A 17,545-nucleotide genomic window follows, 5' to 3' on the forward strand; every position below is an offset into this window, starting at 1 on the left:
TATGAGGCAGCCACCCGGCAACAATCGTTGCGGGTTTTATGTTTTTACTACATGCATGCATTTAGCCCTGACGGAGATGCTGTCAGGTTCAATGATCTTGAGGTATGAAATTACATATCGATGCCTTCTTTTTAATTTCTATACGTGTTCAAAGACTAATTCGTTCAATTCTTCAAACGCAACTCTCCAAACTACGCACAAGTGCGTTACAACCTGCAGAAATACATGCTCTTCAAAAACAAATCACCAGGTTCTTCGTGGAACATGTTATCAACCCAAATGGCAATTTTCATGAACCCATCGTGCCATCGACACGTGAGAGACCTTCAGATGATACCATGCCTTCTAGTAGAGAGTATGTGATAAGGAGGTAGTCTACCAAGGGGCTTGACAACTTATTATATTTCGACAAATGACACAATATTAATGAATGACATTAATTACTATATATTAATGACATGAATTGCTATGTATTAATGAATTGTCTTTATTAATTATTTACTTATATTAAATATATTTATTTATATTAAATATGTGTCTCATTCTATGCATGCGTATTGAGAGGGAGAGAGAGATCGAGAGGTCGAGGAGAGAGAGGGTGGACAGAGAGGAGGGAGAGATAGAGGGAGGAAAGAAAGGAGGACAAAGAGAGGGAGGAGAGAGAGAGGAGAGGCAAAATATTATCGGCTAAAGGCTTCAACCGATAGTGATACCCTAGACATCACTACCGGCCGAAGTACCAGCTAGCAGTGATACCTAGAACATCACTGTCGGCTAAATCTTTTAGCCAACAATGATAACGCACTTCACTGCCGATCCCCCGGGTCAGTAGTGATAGTCATGGACTATCACTACCTATTACCCACTACCAGCTCCAAAATCGGCAATGAAAAGGATTTTGGAGCCAGCAGTGAAGCATGTTTCTGTACTAGTGTCTACTCCTTATATAATGCAGATAATCCACTTTAAGATTTGAGAGAAATCATTTTATGCCATTTTAAATTACTGTATCCTTGATTTGCCATTGCAACATATCCCGTGTATACCATCAGGTTATAAAACTTACCCTTATATGCCATTATTGACTACTCAAGTTCATGTTGTGATCACGAATCCAGGCACGAAAATACATAAATGCCCATGCCATCTCCCTCCTCTAGATCACAAATTTTTTTAAATATGATTATTTCATTCATAAATGTTAGAAATAATACGCAAATTACAAAAATTACAAAAATAATACCTATTCACATTCTGGTACCACGAGAAAGGGGTTTTCGTGTCCTTAGGATGTGAAAAAGGCAGGAGTCCTCACTATAAAACTTAGTCCCATTCTGACCACACGAAAATATTCTTTGAATCCTCACGAAGCGAAAATATGATTTCCATGGTAGAAAATATTTTTAGCACCATAAAACTATTTTTCTTTTGCATTCTGTGAATTACCATATTTGTTGTACAGAAATTGGTAAACGTATTTAAATTTTATTGTATGCATGAAAACTATTCAGCGAAAATTTTATTTCTATCGCCAGAAAAGATATTTAGCGTGAAAATATTATGTTGCTTTTTATTTTGTGATTCAACTTATTTCTTATACAGAATGGGAAGATGAAAAAAATCGTACAATCATTATCCGACAATGGGACGTAGCTGATAAACATTACATGGGAGGCTATAATTTTTTTTTAAAATAATAGTAGTTGTAAAGCATAAGTATCATAAAACCTAGTATGAAGGTTACATGCGCTGATGAACATTACATGTGACATGGAGTTTATCATCGTTACGCAAATGGATCCTAACCATAAAGAGATGATGACAATAAACGTTGGCATGTATGGTATGCCTAAAAACTAACCTAATAGTGTGCCACTGTTAAGCCTAATATACCTTACAGAATGAAAATAGGTCAAATTGCAATAGATGTTCTCTACTGAGTGCACCTAGGATATTTACCCTTTTGTAGGGCATCGGGGCCCTCCACCTTAGCGCGACGGGCCCTCTCCCGCTTCCTTTCCCTCACTGCTTCTCCTGCTTCAACCACGACGCATTCCTTCGCAGCCTTCCTCATGCGATGCTCCTCTTGACACTTTAGCCGAAGTTTCTCCTGTTGTTGCTCATACTCCCGACATTCGTAAGCTTCCCTCCTCCACCACATCTCTATGTCGACCCACTACTCTAGTGCTCATTTTGCTCCATGTCCAGCCATTGCATGAAGTCACAGATAGGTGGAAGAGACCGAACAAATGAAACAAGAGGGGAGATTAGTAAAAGATAAGTGCATTAAATCGTATGGAAAGTGTTACAGGAGTAGTTTATGTCGTTGTACCGGTGGGTACTCATACGGTCCGTGTCGAGGCGGGTTGTACTAGTAGTTTGCACACATGAAGAAGCGTTTGCCATAGGTGTAGGAGATATCCTAGGACTCGCAAAGCCTACAAGGATCACCACATAAGCACATCAGCAGTTCGTCCCCTTTGGGGATGAAAATCCCCAATGTTTCTTTGGTGAGCTTGGTGGAGCTGAGGAAGATATTGCAGTTGAGAGAGCTGAGAAAAGAGTGGTCTATCCATGGTTGAGGGTGGGGTTATTTATGATGGCTGAGGGCTAGTTCATGGACTAAATGCATGGGCATGACTAGGGGCTGGAGCATGGGAGTATTGTACACATGGAGTGCTTTTACATCATGCAGGAATAGTCTCTAATAATGATGAATGATACAAGGGCCCGTGTTTCATCACCAATTTTGTGAGGTGAAAAAGGTTTGTAGCATAACGGCCTATGATAATTCATTCGAGTATGGTTACATAACATAGTTGTGTTCATATGGTCAAGTTGGGGGTGCCTTTTATTGATGAAGGGCATCGGATACTCTGTTAAGGTCATCATCGCGCGTCACGGTAAGGAAAAACCTGTGCATGATTCAATGCTATAGTGCGATGAGGTGACGGGTCACTGTAGTTCGATAATAGGCTGGTGTAGTCTAGAAAATAGACTTTTCAGTGCTACCCCTTATAGGATGGTGTAGTCTAGCCAATAGGCTTTTCAGTGCACTATACACTACTGTGAGGACTTCTTGTTTATAAACAAAACCTAATCACTTCTCTACTCACACATCTCGTGCTTGAATTGAATTGAGACAATGGCATCTCCTCATCCTCTCGATGACCCCATCGATCCACCGCCTCCACACCCCCATTGAGACATTTATGGTAGAGATTACTACGGAAGCCACAATTCTCTTCCTTGCTCATTTTGGCCGTCGTCGGCATGGAGATGATGTTGTAGTCCAAGTTTATGAGCATTTTAGTGACGCAGGCCATCGATTCTTCCATTGTACATATTTCAGAGTATGATTAAGTAATACTCACTTTCTTCCTATTTTCTAAACACCATTTACTTAGCTCATCTATCATTTTTTTTCCAGACAGATGATTGTGGGTTCTAGTACTGGATTGACCCATGGGTAGAACCACACATTCAAGAATACATTTGTAATTAAATAAATCGTACGCCATCATGTAATGTTGTATTTTGTTTGCACACATAATAGTAGTAGGGTTTGTAATGCAAAGGGTTTTGATTTTGAAAGTTGCAGGTGAATGATTTATTGCCTGACAGGATGGCACACAGATACGTTCGAAAGTGGATAAGGCCCCAAAGAGTCTATGGATGCCATGTTTGCTCGCTTTGATGGAATTGTTAGCAATCTTCGATCAACATGTGTTTGCCCTTTTCTAACCACGAGAGAGTGATCAAGCTTATCTATGCTCTGGATCATAACATATGGGAAGTGAAGATCTCGAGCATTGAAGAGTCATCAAGTTATGACATGTTAACTTATGATTAGCTCTTCAGTAAGCTCAAGTCCATCGAGATAGCCAAGGTGGCTCGAATTGGTCTTAGAAACCCCCTGTCTCAGAACATAGCATTGGTTTTTGGACCTAGTGGTGGCAACCAGTCTAGAGTTGGTGTTTCTTAAGCTAACGGCTCGGATTGGTCTCGGAAACCCCCTGCCTCAGAACATAACGTTGGTTTCTAGACCTAGCGGTGGCAACTAGTCTGGAGTTGGTGTTTCTTAAGCTAACAATTTATCTGGTGGTTTTGTTTTGTCTTCCTCGGTATCTATCACAGAGGAGTAGGTGCTTGTGCTTGATGATGAGGATCTTTCACTGATCGTAAAGAAATTCACTTGCATCTACAACAACCACCGAGACCGGAGGAGGGATAGTTCTCGTGCCTGCTTTGAGTGTGGTGACACCACCCACTTTAAGGCGGACTGCCGCAAGCTCAAGAAAAAGAAAGACCACGGCCACAACTACTACAAGCACAAGAAGAAAAATAAGAAGCCCTTCTTCAAGAAGAACCGTGACAAGATGGCCAAGAAGGCGGCCAAGACGGCTTCTAGGGCCCTTGTGGCAACTCTTAGCGACATCGACACCTCTTCAAGCGAGGATGAGAGCTCGGAGGAGGATGAATCATGTGTGAAGAGCAAGAAGAAAGCCAAGGACCTCACCGGCATCTGCTTCATGGTGGACGACAACAATGACAGCGACTCGAGCTTGATCCCTTTGAGGTATTACCTTCCTACGACCAGCTTTCAATCTAAGTCAATACCTTGAATGATACTCTCGTTAGTTAGGATAGGTTACTTAAGAAAGTTATGCATGAGTTGAAGGATCTTAGGTCTAATTATGAGTTTGTTTCTTTTGAGTCTGCAATGCTTAGGTCTAGGAGTGATGATGAGGAGTGTGAGAGTTATTTGGTGGTTATGACAGAACTTACCGAGCTTCAGGCTTTGCATGCTCAAGTTGCCAGTCGACTTGAGGCTGCTGAGAAGAAGTCTCTTGAGGAGGAGTCTAGGTCTACTCTCTTAGGTGCTTGCAAGAATTGCCCTTTACTTGCAAAGGATGTTGAACTGAAAGACAAGCATATTAAGGAGTTAGAACCTAGGTTGGAGAGTGTTAGGAGTTCCAAAGATGTGCAGCCAAATTGTTCCACTTGCACCATCTTTCAGGATAAACTCAGCTGGGTTAGAGGGCAAGTTGAGAAGCTTCTAGTGGAGAAATAATCAGAGGGCAAAGGCAAAATGAACTTGATCTTGTCCAAGACCAAAATGTGTGCCGATAAAGCAGGTTCGGCTCTTGGGTTGGGTTTTGAGAGGGTGTCTTATAATGGGGAGAGTAAGACTGTGTTCACCACACCTACTACCATAAAAGCTGAGAAGTCCAAAATCAATACCACAACACAAACAATCAATAAACCCATTCCACAACCTACAAAGAAGCATGCATCATAACCCAAGAGAGCTCCATACCCAAAGTTGAGAGTGCCTATAAGAGAGCCTCGAGTGACCGGCAGTTGAGTTCCCGAGAGACCCTACCACTGCACCTACTGCTAGAGAGAGGGTCACTTAGTTGGGTTTTGCTTTCGCCGTAGAAGAGATGAGCGGCGTGAGTGGGAGTAGAGCACCCGGGACATGTACCACACCTCTGTTGGTATACATGAGCCTTTTGCTCACTTCCACTCACGAGTCACTAGCGCTTTTCAGTCTCATCCTAGAGGTGTTGCCCGGCATGGAACCTACCATGACTCATATGGCTTTGGTTCACGTGTAAGAGGCTTTGAGTCGTAGTGCTTTGGTGGACCATGCTCTCCTCGACTTGGTACTCGCCCCCAGCATGCTAGTGCTAGGATTGGTTTGCATCCACCTGCTTTTACTACCTCAAGGCGGATGACCCAGTACTGGATTCCCAAGAAGTTTATGACTAACCCCAGTACTGAGTCATCCACCTACTACTCTTCTCGCATGTAGGTGGCAGGCGGAGGCCTGAAGCATAAGTGTTTCATTAACTCTGGTTGTTCGTGCCATATAACCATGAGATACATCATGGTTCTCCAGCCTCATCTCGACGAAGCGGCATGAGTACATCACTTTCGGGGATGATCGAAAAGGAAGGGTGAAAGCCAAAGGTATGGTAAGGGTGAATGAGAGTTTTACTCTCAAGGATATGGCTCTGGTGGAGCATCTGGGATACAATCTTCTCTTTGTATCTTAGTTGCTAGATGAGGACTTGGAAGTACATTTCAAATGCAATACTTCTCAACTTCTTGATTCTTCTGGCGCTTTGATTTGGAAGATTTCTAGAGTTGGGAGAGTTTTTAGAACTAATTTTTCTGAGTCTTTTGGTTCTTCTTATTATTTGATTGCTCAACCTTCTTATGAGCTTTGGGTGTGGCATAGGAGACTAGGGCACATGAGATTTTATTTGCTTACTCGTTTGAGTGTCCTAGGCTTGATCCGAGTATTTCCTAAGCTCAGGTTTGAGAAGAATCTTGTTTGTGCTCCCTGTCAGCATGGCAAGATGGTTGCTGCCTCCCACCCACCAGTCAATCTGGTAATGACTGAACGACCGGAAGAACTTCTCCATATGGACACTGTTAGTCCTTTCCGGGTTTGTTCCGAGAGCGGAAAGTGGTATGTACTTGTAATTGTTGATGATTTCTCTCGTTACTCTTGGGTCTACCTCCTTATGAGCAAGGATGAAGTGTTCTCACACTTTCAGAGCTTGGCCTTGAGATTGTTCAAAGAACTTTCTGGGGCATTGAAAGCAATTCACAGTGATAATGGCACCAAGTTCAAGAACTATCTCTTTGATGCTTTCTGTCTTGAGCATGGCATCGAGCATCAAATTTTTGCCCCTTGTGTTCCACAACAGAATGGCGTGGTTGAGAGGAAAACTCGCACTTTGGTGGAGATGGCTAGGACAATGCTTGATGAGCATAGGACTCCTAGGGAGTCTTAGGTTGAGGCTATTAGCACAGCGTGCTACATCTCCAATTGGGTTTTCTTGCACTCGATTTTAAATTTGACTTCTTATGAGTTGCGCTTTAGGAGGCAACCGAAGGTCTCACACTTGAGAGCCTTTGATTGTCGCTGTTTCATCCTAAAGCGTGGCAATCTTGACAAGTTCGAGTCGCATTCTTCCGATGGTATTTTCTTAGGGTATTCTCTTCATGGTCATTCTTATAGGGTCTTTAATCTTGACATTAACACCATCATGGGTCCTGTGATGTGACCTTTCATAAATCAACCTTGTCCTAGTGTTTCCTTTTGGTGTGCAGGTGACCATGAGATTGGTGAAAGCATTTTCTTGGATGGCAACCTTCCAGCTCTTGGGGATGACGAGGATGATCCACTACTTCCGACTACACTCACTCCCGAGATGTGATTTTGATTTGGACTAACATGTGATGATGTTATATGGTTCTGGAGAAGCATGTTTGCTGGTCTCATTGTATGCAGGTGAGAGATGCAACTTGGTTTCTCTCAAAATTTTCAATCTCTTCATGCATGGCATTGACCCAACTCAAATCAGATAAAGCATGTTTAACATCATAGGGCTCAAAAGAAACAACGAATTCAGAATTAGTAAAATAAGCATAAGAGGCTATCTTGGATCTCGTTACCCTCTCATCAAGATCTCCCATCATCATATGTAGATGGTGTCACCGCTGAATGTGTTGAGGGGCCTCACACCTAGAGGTGAACTCCCCCTCAACCTGTGCTGGTGCAGGCTCGAGAGCAGCTGAAGTGAAAGTAGACGTTGTAGGACCCTCTGCTATAGTAGAAGAAGTAGTTGCCAGCTCTAAAGCAGGTGTGGTCGAGGGAAGTAGTGAATCATCCTCGTCCTCACCGAGAGCTGAAAGGTTGTCATCTACAAAGATGCTCTCACTCATCTTCTTATCATCTGCACACTCAAAGACAGAACTAGCACAGGGGACTGATTCATCAAAGGTCAGATCACAGGACTCCATGATGGTGTTAGTGTCAAGATTAAAGATCTTGTAAGAATGACCATGAAGAGAATACCGTAAGAAAATGCCATTGGAAAAAAACTACTCAAACTTGTCAAGATTGCCACGCTTTAGGATGAAGCAATGACAACCAAAAACTCTCAAATGTGCAACCTTCGGCTTCCTCCCAAAGCACAACTCATAAAAAGTCAAATTCAAGATTGAGCACAAGAAAATCCGACTGGAGATGTAACATGTGCTAATGGCCTCATCCCAAAACCTCCTAGGAGTCCTATGCTCATCGACCATTGTCCTAGCCATCTCCACCAAAGTGCGATTCTTCCTCTCAACCACGCCATTCTGCTAAGGAACGCGTGGGGCAGAAAATTGATGCTCAATGTCTTGATCAAGACAGAAAACATCAAAAAGATAGTTCTTGAACTTGGTGCTATTATCACTGTGAATTACTTTCAATGCACCAGGGAGTTCTTTGAACAATCTTAAAACTAAGCTCCAAAAGTGCGAGAACACTTCACCCTTGCTCACAAGAAAGAAGACCCAAGAGTAGCGAGAGATGTCATCAACAATGACAAGAAAATACCACTTTACGCCCACCGAACAAACCCGAGATGGACCAACAGTGTCCATATGGAGAAGATTTTCCGGTCATTCAGTCATCACCAGCAACCATCTTGCTATGTCGACAAGGAACACAAACAAGATTCTTCTCTAACTTGAGCTTGGGAAATCCTCGAATCAAGCCTAGGGCACTCAAATAAGTACGTAAATCAAAGCTCATGTGCCCTAGTCTCCTGTGACACATCCAAATCTTAGAAGAAGGTTGAGCAATCAAGCAATGAGAAGAACCAAGAGACTCAGAAAAATCAGCTTCTAAAACTCTCCTAACTCGAGAAATCTTGCAAATCAAAGCACCAAACGAATCGAGAACTCGAGAAGTATCGTGTTTGAAACACACTTCCAAGTCCTCATCCAACAACTGAGATATAGAGAGAAGATTGTATCTCAGATTCTCCACCAAAGCTACATCCTTGAGAGTGAAACTCTCATTCACCCCTATCATACCTTTGGCTTTCACCCTTCCTTCCCAATCATCCCCAAATGTGATATACTCATGTCGCTTCACGGGTGTGAGGCTGGAGAACCATGATGAATCTCCGATCATGTGGCGTGAACAACCAGAGCCAAAGCACTGAGACTCAAAGCCTCTTACATGTGGACCAAAACCATATGAGTCATGGCAAAATCCACACCGGGTAACACCTCTAGGAAGAGATTGAAAAGCTCTAGGGACTTGTGAGTGGAAGCGAGAAAAAGACTCATGTACACCAATAGAGGGGCGGTACATGTCCTTGGTGCTCCACTCCCTCTCACGCCGCTCATCTCTCCTACAACAAAAGCAAAACCCAACCAAGTGACCCTCTCTCTGGAAGTAGGTGCAGTGGTAGCATCTCTCGAGAACTCGTCTGCCGGTCACTCAGGGCTCTCTCACAGGCTCTCTCATCTTAGGTTGTGGAGATCTCTTGGGTTGTGGTGCGGGTTTCTTCTTTGTAGGTTGAGAAATGTGTTTCTTGATGTGTTTCTTGATGAGTTTCTATGTGGCATTGATTTTGGACTTCTCAGTTTCTAAGGTAGAAGGCGTGGTGAACACAGTTTACTCTCCCTACTGTAAGCCACCATCTCTAAACCCAACCCAAGAACCAAACCCGTCTTGTCAGCACACATCTTGGTCTTGGCCAAGATCAAATTCATTTTCCCTTTGCCCTCTGAGCACTTCTCCACCAGAGAAAAGAGGTACTCATTCTCAGTCAAAAGCTTTTGAACTTGCCCTCTAACGCAGCTGTGTTTGTCCTGAAAGATGGTGCAAATAGAACAATTTGGCTACATATCCTTAGAACTCCCAGCACTCTCCAATCTAGACTCTAGCTCCTTTAGACACTTGTCTTTCAGTTCAACATCCTTTGTAAGTAAAGGGCAATTCTTACAAGCACCTAAGAGAGTAGATCTAGACTCCTCCTCAAGGATCTTCTTCTCGGCACTCTCAAGCCGACTGGTAACTTGAGCGTGCACATTACGAAGCTCTGCAAGTTTAGCCATGATAATCAGGAAACTCTCACACTCCTCAACATCTGACCTAGATTTAAGCAATGCAAGTTCAGTAGAGATAGACTCGTACTTAGGCCTAAGATCCTTCAACTCATGCACAGCTTTCTTAAGTAATGTATCCTGGCTAACGAGAGTATCATTCAAGGTATCGACTTGGATGGAAAGCTAGTCGTAGGAAGGCAATACGTCGATAGGATTCAGCTCAGGGTCGCTGTCGTCGTTGTTGTCGTCCGCCATGAAACAGAGGCTAGTGAAGTCCTTGGCCTTCTTCTTATTCTTTGCTTGCGGTTCATCCTCCTCCGAGCTCCCCTCATCACTGGAAGAAGTGTCAATGTCATTGAGAGCCACCACAAATGCCCTAGAAGCCACCTTGGCCGCCTTCTTAGTCATCTTATCACAGTTCTTCTTGAAGAAAAGCTTCTTTTGCTTGTTGTAATCGTGGTTGCCGTCCTCCCTCTTCTTGAGCTTAGGGCAGTCTACCTTGAAGTGGGCAGTGTCACCGCACTCAAAGTAGGTACGAGAACCACCCCTCCTCCAGTCTCGGTGATTATTGTAAAAGCGGGTGAACTTCTTCATGATCAGTGCAAGGTCCTCATCATCCAGCGCGTTCATCCGCACTTCTATGACAGAAACCAAGGAAGACAAAACAAATCCACTCGATGAAGTGTTGGCACAAGAAAAGCCAGCTGCAGACTAATTGCCACCACCAGGTCCGGAAACTAACATCATGTTCTCAGACAGGGGATTTCTGAGACCGATCCGAGCCGTCTTGGCTATCTCGATGGATTTGACCTTGCTGAAGAGCTCATCACAAACCAAGAGCACAGAGAAGCTTGATCGCTCTCTTATGGTCAGAATAGTGCAAAAAACCAGTTGATCGGAGATTGCTAACAATCCCATCAAAGCGAGCAAACATTGCATCCAAAGACTCTCCGGGGCCTTACACAAACATTTGGTATTCTTGGTTGTATGTTCTTTGGCGTTTGTCCTTAATTTGATTAGTGCCTTCATAGAAGACACTCAGAGTATTCTAGATCACCCGAGCAGTACAGAGGTGTTGGACCCTGTCAAACTCATTCCGACTCAGGCTAGTGGACAAAATATTTTTGGTCTTATTGTTGGTCTCATACTGTTCAATTTGAACCTGAGTCGTGCGAGCAGTTGGGATCTCATAATTGGAATCAACTACTTCCTATATTGCACTTCCTTGGCTTAGAAACTAAGCCTCCATGTGCACCTTCTAGTACAAAAATCATGGCCATCAAACAGCGAAATCTTCTCACTTCTCTCCATGTCGCCTACAGTTCACAAAGCTGGCAAAGGTCAACAAGTGATCAAATCAGCTCTAATACTAATTGTAGGAATGATATTAGCGACTAGAGGGGGTGAATAGGTGCCTCAACAAATTTCTTGCGAAATCGATGGCCTTCTGCTATTTGGATCAACCAACACACCTCAAAACTCAAGCGGAAGCGAAAATCAAGAGAACTTTTAACAAGAGAAAATTGAGGCAACACGACTCCACGAATGGTATATGAACCATAGGTTCTATTTACGATCAATCCATGTGTCTTAGCACTCGAAAGATCACAACTAGCAAATAAACAAGAAAAGATAAGCACCGAGCAACGAAACCCTCCAAGTTTATTATCTAGAGGCAAGGGAATTCAAGATCTCATCACATAAGTGTGTATATTCAGATTTTATGCCTCTAGCAACAAGAAGAATGACCTCGCAAGGTGCTAAAATTTTAGCCCAAAAACCAAAACAAAAATCAAAACTAGAAAGGAAAAACTTGCACACAAGGCAAGAGAAGCAAGAGAGGGAAACTAGAAGGAGGGAAATTCAAGCATATGAAACAAAATAAATTTCATTACTCAAATAGGTCAGCCCTATTTTAGGTGGATTATAGATATTTTCCTCTCAAAACTCTCACCTATTACATAATCTAAGCACTCATCCTCCTCTCCATTAAAACCCTAGTACAATGCTCTCATATGGGTGGCACAAGGGACTCAAATGGCTACTTCAACCTCTCCCATAGCCATACACATCTATTTATAGGCCTAGGAAACTTGATCCCCAAGTTTCCTATTTTTTTCTCAAAATACCCTTCTTTTATAGTACACTTATACCTATCACCGTGGGCATTTTAGTCCATTTTCCTCTCCATTCATCATATGAACGCGGTGCCTTTATGACTTAGCTTCGCCTCGGCGCAAGCTTCACGATAGTGCCACGTAGTCCTCCAGTCCTCTCACAGTTTTGAGGCCAAACCGTAAAATCCTAGCACGCTTCTCAGAGCGTGACTAGCCGCCACTTGCTTCCACCTGAAGCTAGCGCTCTAATGATGACGTGTGTCCTCCATCTTGCGATCTTGACCACCGGCAAGTCTCTCCCGCTCCTAATCCCTCAGGCCACCTTGTCACTTGCAACGGTATCCCTTTCACTTGACTTTGTTAACATGCCATTTTCATCCTCCATTTCATGCATTTATTGACCTTCATGTATACAGCTAAGATCACCCTTGACTCCACCTGACCCTTCTTGATCGTCTGGCACCAAGCACCAGCTTAGCCCCGATCACCCGTTGTCAATCGCCAAGTTGCATCTGTCACCTGCACACCTTAAAACAAGCAAACACATTTCTCCACACTCCGAAACATCTCCAGGTTAGCATTAAATCAAAAACTGCAACTCAGAGCACATCCTAAAAAAACGTGAAGACCGGATGTTCCGGTGTATTTTGCTCCTGAACATCAGACCATCCGGTGAGTGTAACAATATCTGTTCTAGGAAAACTTTGCTCTCTACAATAAAATGTCTGGTGAATGCTTCTGGTGATCTCATGTCCATCACCGAATAATCCGATGTGTGCCAATCCACTGAACCACCCTTCTATAACCTCTCTGTAGCAAAAGGTCTGGTGCATTCTCCAGTGTTCACAATCTCAGCATCGGACTATCCGACATACATAATCAAACTTGGCGCCAAAAATCTTCTCTCTGCAGAAAATACTCTGGCGCTCTCAAAGTTCATCACCGGACCATCTGGTGTTTGCTTTCATTTCTACTTCAACACTAAAAATGCTCCGGCGATACCCTTCGATGTAGCCACCACACTCACCGGACCTTCCAGTGCATTGATCTCCAATTTCGCCAAAAAAAATTGCTCTCTACAAAAAATAGTCCAGCGAGTACACACTGCCCATACTCGAACTTCCGGTGAACACGAGAACATCCGATGTTCACACTAGAACTTCCGGTATGTAATTTTTCTGTGTACAGAGAAGGATTTGTCAATTCCAAACACCACCAACTCGAGTTAGACATGAACAAGAATAAGTATCTATAAACACATGCTAACCAAGTTCAAGACATATCAACTATTGTCAATACCTCATCACACTCCAACCAAGGCACTTCTCTACTTGGTTTCTCAAAAGAAAATCCCCATACATAAAATTCTTATAAATCATTTATGAATTGATAATTACTTATTGGCATTCGAATGGGTCCTACTAGTGGAACGTAACGAAAGGTGGGATACACAATGAGGCCAAGCTGGATGCAATGGCCGTCCGTATACTCTTTCCGGTAATAAGACACATCTAATGTGTGTATCTCACTACTTATGACAAAGAGTCTTATTGAACTAACGGATACGTTACCTTTTTTTAAGTGCCACAAGCAAGGTTTTGACAGCGTTCTTTGTGCATATTATGTTTGCTAGTTTCTTAGGGTAAACGGGAGGTACAAAATGAACCCCATGAACGTAAGTTATCATTGTGCTTGCACATTCTTATTTGGTTCTGGTTCTATTGTCAGTAGTGTTTTATCCCTTTTAGTTGTGTTTTCATTTCAGGCACGGATGACCAAATGTATCACACCTCACTCATAGACGAAGATATCCAAAACGTCCAACATGATATGTGTTAGTTCATCATGCATGAAGTCTTTCACAGGAGTGGTAGGTTCTTTGACCTCAAAGGTGAATTGGCTCACCGTCTGAGGCTTTGTGAATGGGAGATGAAAGAATATTTGTGTTGAATATTTGGCTAGTGATGTAAATTGACTTGTGATATAAAAATATTGTACTTGTGAATATTATTGTATTTCTATTAAATATTGGACTTTGTGTTGATTCAAATGCTGTTGAAATATGTGGTTTGAAATTTGGAGAGAATAAAATATATGCTCTTTATTATTTTTTGAATGAAATACATACCGCAGTCAGGTCCTTATGTCGCCCACCTGTGGAAATAAGTTTTCACTTGTGGTTACTTAAGATAACCACCTGTGGGAAGATATTTTCACAAACGGTCCCTTAAGAGAATCGCATGTGAAAAGCTATTTCCACAGGTGGTTCACTTAAGGAACCGACTGTGGAAATAGATTTTTATAGGTGGTCTATTTTGTGCTTGTGAAAAATCATTTATTTTCATAGGCCTTCGATCACAGACGGTTGCTCTAAACGTCTGTGAAAACCGGTTACAAATTGCCACTAAAAATAGTTTCTGTAGTAGTGTGCTGCGTGTAGCAATAGGATTGCTCATATGAAAAATATCCTTGCAGTTCTAGTGCTGGCAAGGGCAAACTCTTCAGGGCAAGTGTGGCGGCCGCCCCAGGCCCCCAAAATCCAGGGCACCTTTCTATATAGGTATACATGTAAAAGACAATATTGATATCAATGAAGATGATAACAATATAAGTGGTCTTGAGAACATATTTAATCCATATGCTAGTATTGATGAATAACTAGTTTTTACTATGAATATTTATTATCTAAGAAATTGGGATAATCTTGATAACAAAGCAAGGGACATATTAGTGGAGAAAGGATCTATAAGAGAAGAAAATATTTAATTCCGTTTAGATGGTGACTAATTACAATAAAGAAATTCTACAAGCTGAGAAGCCTTTTGAAGTTTTTTTTTTTGTTATGGTTGATATGGCAAACACTTCATGAGAAATAGATTTGAAGAACTACCAGCATTCAAAAGTATATTTGGGTTTTTACTGAGCTCGACAATCTTAAAGTCATTGAATGATATTGAACTGAAAGATTGATGCTCTGAATTTGTAAATACTCTCTCTAGATGGTTTATATGATGTTGAGTTAAATGATCTAATGTCTGAGTTAAGGGTTATACAATTAACTTTGCCACATAGGCTAATGTCTTCTATAGAGATTTTTTAATATGTCAAAGAAGCAGATTATTATCCTAGTATATCTATTCCTCATCGAATCTTATTTACTATACATGTGACTATGGTATTAGCTGAAATTATTGAAAAACTAATGAGGTTCACAATGTCTCAAAAAAGGTTAAATGATTTGACAACTTTATGCATTGAAAAGAAATTACTAAATGGGATTGATGTTGACATCATTATCAATAACTTTGCATCTAGAAATATTAGAAAAAATTGTTTAAAATGATCTTTAGAAAGTGTTTTAGGTGAGCATTGTTTTTTGATATACAGGTGTTTATCGGAAGCAATTTTTTAATACACCAAATGTTATCTTTATAATTTATATATTAACTAATTTTTTAATGTTTCAATTCAATGAGATTCGTTTTTAGTTTTGTCTTAGCCACCAAAATCTCAGTATCTGCCCTGAAACTCTTCATGGGCTAGTTGAAGTTCTAATGCATCACGTTGTTTGGATAGATATAGTGTTTGTCTCCAACAGCAGGCACCATCATCATCTCTTGGGACGGCATCGGCACGGTTGATGTGCTAATGTGGCAATGGGTCATGTTCGCGTTTGGGTCAGTTTTACATTGTCTGCTCCAAGAGGCGCCACAACTTGTTCCTCCTGCGCCTCGGCTAGTTCCTTCCTGTTCTTGCCGCGGCTGCCTTTCTCACCTTTGTCACCGGCTGGGATTCCTAGTCTTTCTCCTTCTTGCCCTCTCTCGCTGGCCTTTCTCCTCCTCATTATTTTTTCCCTCCTCGCGATGTTTCTTCTTCTGAATCGTGCACAATGCCAGCTGATCTACCTACAAGAACAAAACCAAACCAATGTAATGTAATGTCTCTCTCTATCTCTCTTTCACACACATTATTTAAAATTCTCTCTATCACACACACACGCGCACACAAAGCTAGATGCAAAGGATGGCGTGATGAAGACAAGACCTTGCTATTGCCTTTACGTTTAGCTTCAAATTCAACCTCAGATGTGAGGCTCTCGTACTCGTACATGGTCCAATCCGTCTTAACTCCCTTGGTCGCCGGCCTTCCAATCTCCTCTTCCGGCAGCTGCGGCCCCGCGTCCTCCTCGTTCTTCTTCTTTCGAGATCCTTCGTAGAACACCAGCGCCACCACGCATCCGACCAACGCGCCAGCGGAGTAGATCGGCCTTACGCCTCCGGAGGCGTTCCATTGGCCATTGTCCAGCGTGGTCCGGTTCGGCTGGCTGCCGCTCGCGTGCTTGCCTTCCCTCGTGGTGAAGAAGAACCACCGGCTCTCGCCGTACTCCCTGTACTTCTCTGCAGTATCAGATGAATAGATTTAGAATTGTTAATTTATACGTTGCTGGCCAAGACAAGCGACCGATACAAAAAATTTGTTACGGTAGTACGAATGTGCCAGCGTACCTATGACTTCCTCCGGATTGTAACTGAGGACGCGCTCGTTGATGAAGATCGGCAGCGGCAACGGGAGGCCGGCGAGCTTCGAGCGCAGGTAGTGAAGGACGAGTTCGGCGTTAGTGGTAGGAAGTGAAAGCCCTTAGGCAGCTTCAGCAGCAACTTCCGCGCGCTGGACACATAGGCGGAGCGAGAAGCCGAGGCAGCGCCTAGCTATGCAGAGGTGACGGTGTTGACGATATGCTATAGAGACGATGTATATGAAGATTGAATCTGTAAGTGAGGTTTAATATTATTAAAATTTTATTAGTGTTTAGAGTTATAATAGGTTTTAATGTGATTAAATATATATTAGTGTGTTCTATATAAGAGGAGGTAGGAACCGTAGGCGCATAGATTCAACCATCAAAACTCTGGCTGTAACCTCATCTCTAACTCCCTATAAAACCCTAGTCAGGCGCGGTGCTAGCACACTGGTATGCGGTATTTCATCCTTGTACATGTGGATACCGAGAAGACACTGCTACCATTGTTGTGGCGCTGATCGGCAATGAGGTGGTCAACGAGATCGACTACTTCCTCTTCGTAGTCGCAAATGACATTGACTACTTCCGCTTCATGATCGCAGTGGTGATCGACTACTTCCTCTTCGTGGTCATGAAGGTGGTCGAGGAGTGGCATACTTGCTTGGAGCTACTCGAGGAGCGACGTACCTGCTCAGAGTTGGTCAAGGAGCGATGTATCTGGTCGAGGAGCGCAACGCACCTGCTCGGAGCTGGTCGGAGAGCTACTTCTTCTGCATTGACGTGCACAACATTGGATCGGTATACTACAACTCTTCTTCTGTTGCGCTATGCGTCTTGTGGTAACAATCTATGATCCCCTACTCGTATGGTTTCTTAGTTAAACGCGGTAAAAAAAAATTATTTTATGCTAGCGTAACCTAACCGTTCTCCAACAGTGATATCAGAGCCTACATGCGTAGTTTTTTAATCTGGATCGGTCACATATAGTTGATATGTTATA

At 42.6% G+C, this 17,545-nt stretch overlaps 1 protein-coding gene across 1 annotated transcript; it reads right to left on the reverse strand.

The window, feature by feature from the left end:
• Positions 1 to 15,802: 15,802 nt before the first annotated feature.
• On the reverse strand, positions 15,803 to 17,200 carry LOC133910569 (NAC domain-containing protein 1-like). The gene is made up of 3 exons (XM_062352919.1): positions 17,047 to 17,200; positions 16,068 to 16,420; positions 15,803 to 15,928 (listed from the first exon to the last, which is right to left on the reverse strand). Exons 1-3 carry the CDS (start codon positions 17,198 to 17,200, stop codon positions 15,803 to 15,805), a joined length of 633 nt encoding a protein of 210 aa, XP_062208903.1.
• Between the last annotated feature and the right edge of the window lie 345 nt (positions 17,201 to 17,545).

The sequence above is a fragment of the Phragmites australis genome, chromosome 3 (genome assembly GCF_958298935.1).
Source record: "Phragmites australis chromosome 3, lpPhrAust1.1, whole genome shotgun sequence".
Lineage (NCBI taxonomy): Eukaryota > Viridiplantae > Streptophyta > Magnoliopsida > Poales > Poaceae > Phragmites > Phragmites australis.

Coding starts and splice junctions, on each gene's coding strand:
- LOC133910569 (XM_062352919.1), bottom strand. CDS start 17,200: ATGCCACTCCTCGACCACCTTCATGACCACGAAGAGGAAGTAGTCGAT. Junction 16,421..17,046: donor CGATCAGCGCCACAACAATG/GTAGCAGTGTCT, acceptor CTGATACTGCAG/AGAAGTACAGGGAGTACGGC. Junction 15,929..16,067: donor AACGTAAAGGCAATAGCAAG/GTCTTGTCTTCA, acceptor TTGTTCTTGTAG/GTAGATCAGCTGGCATTGTG.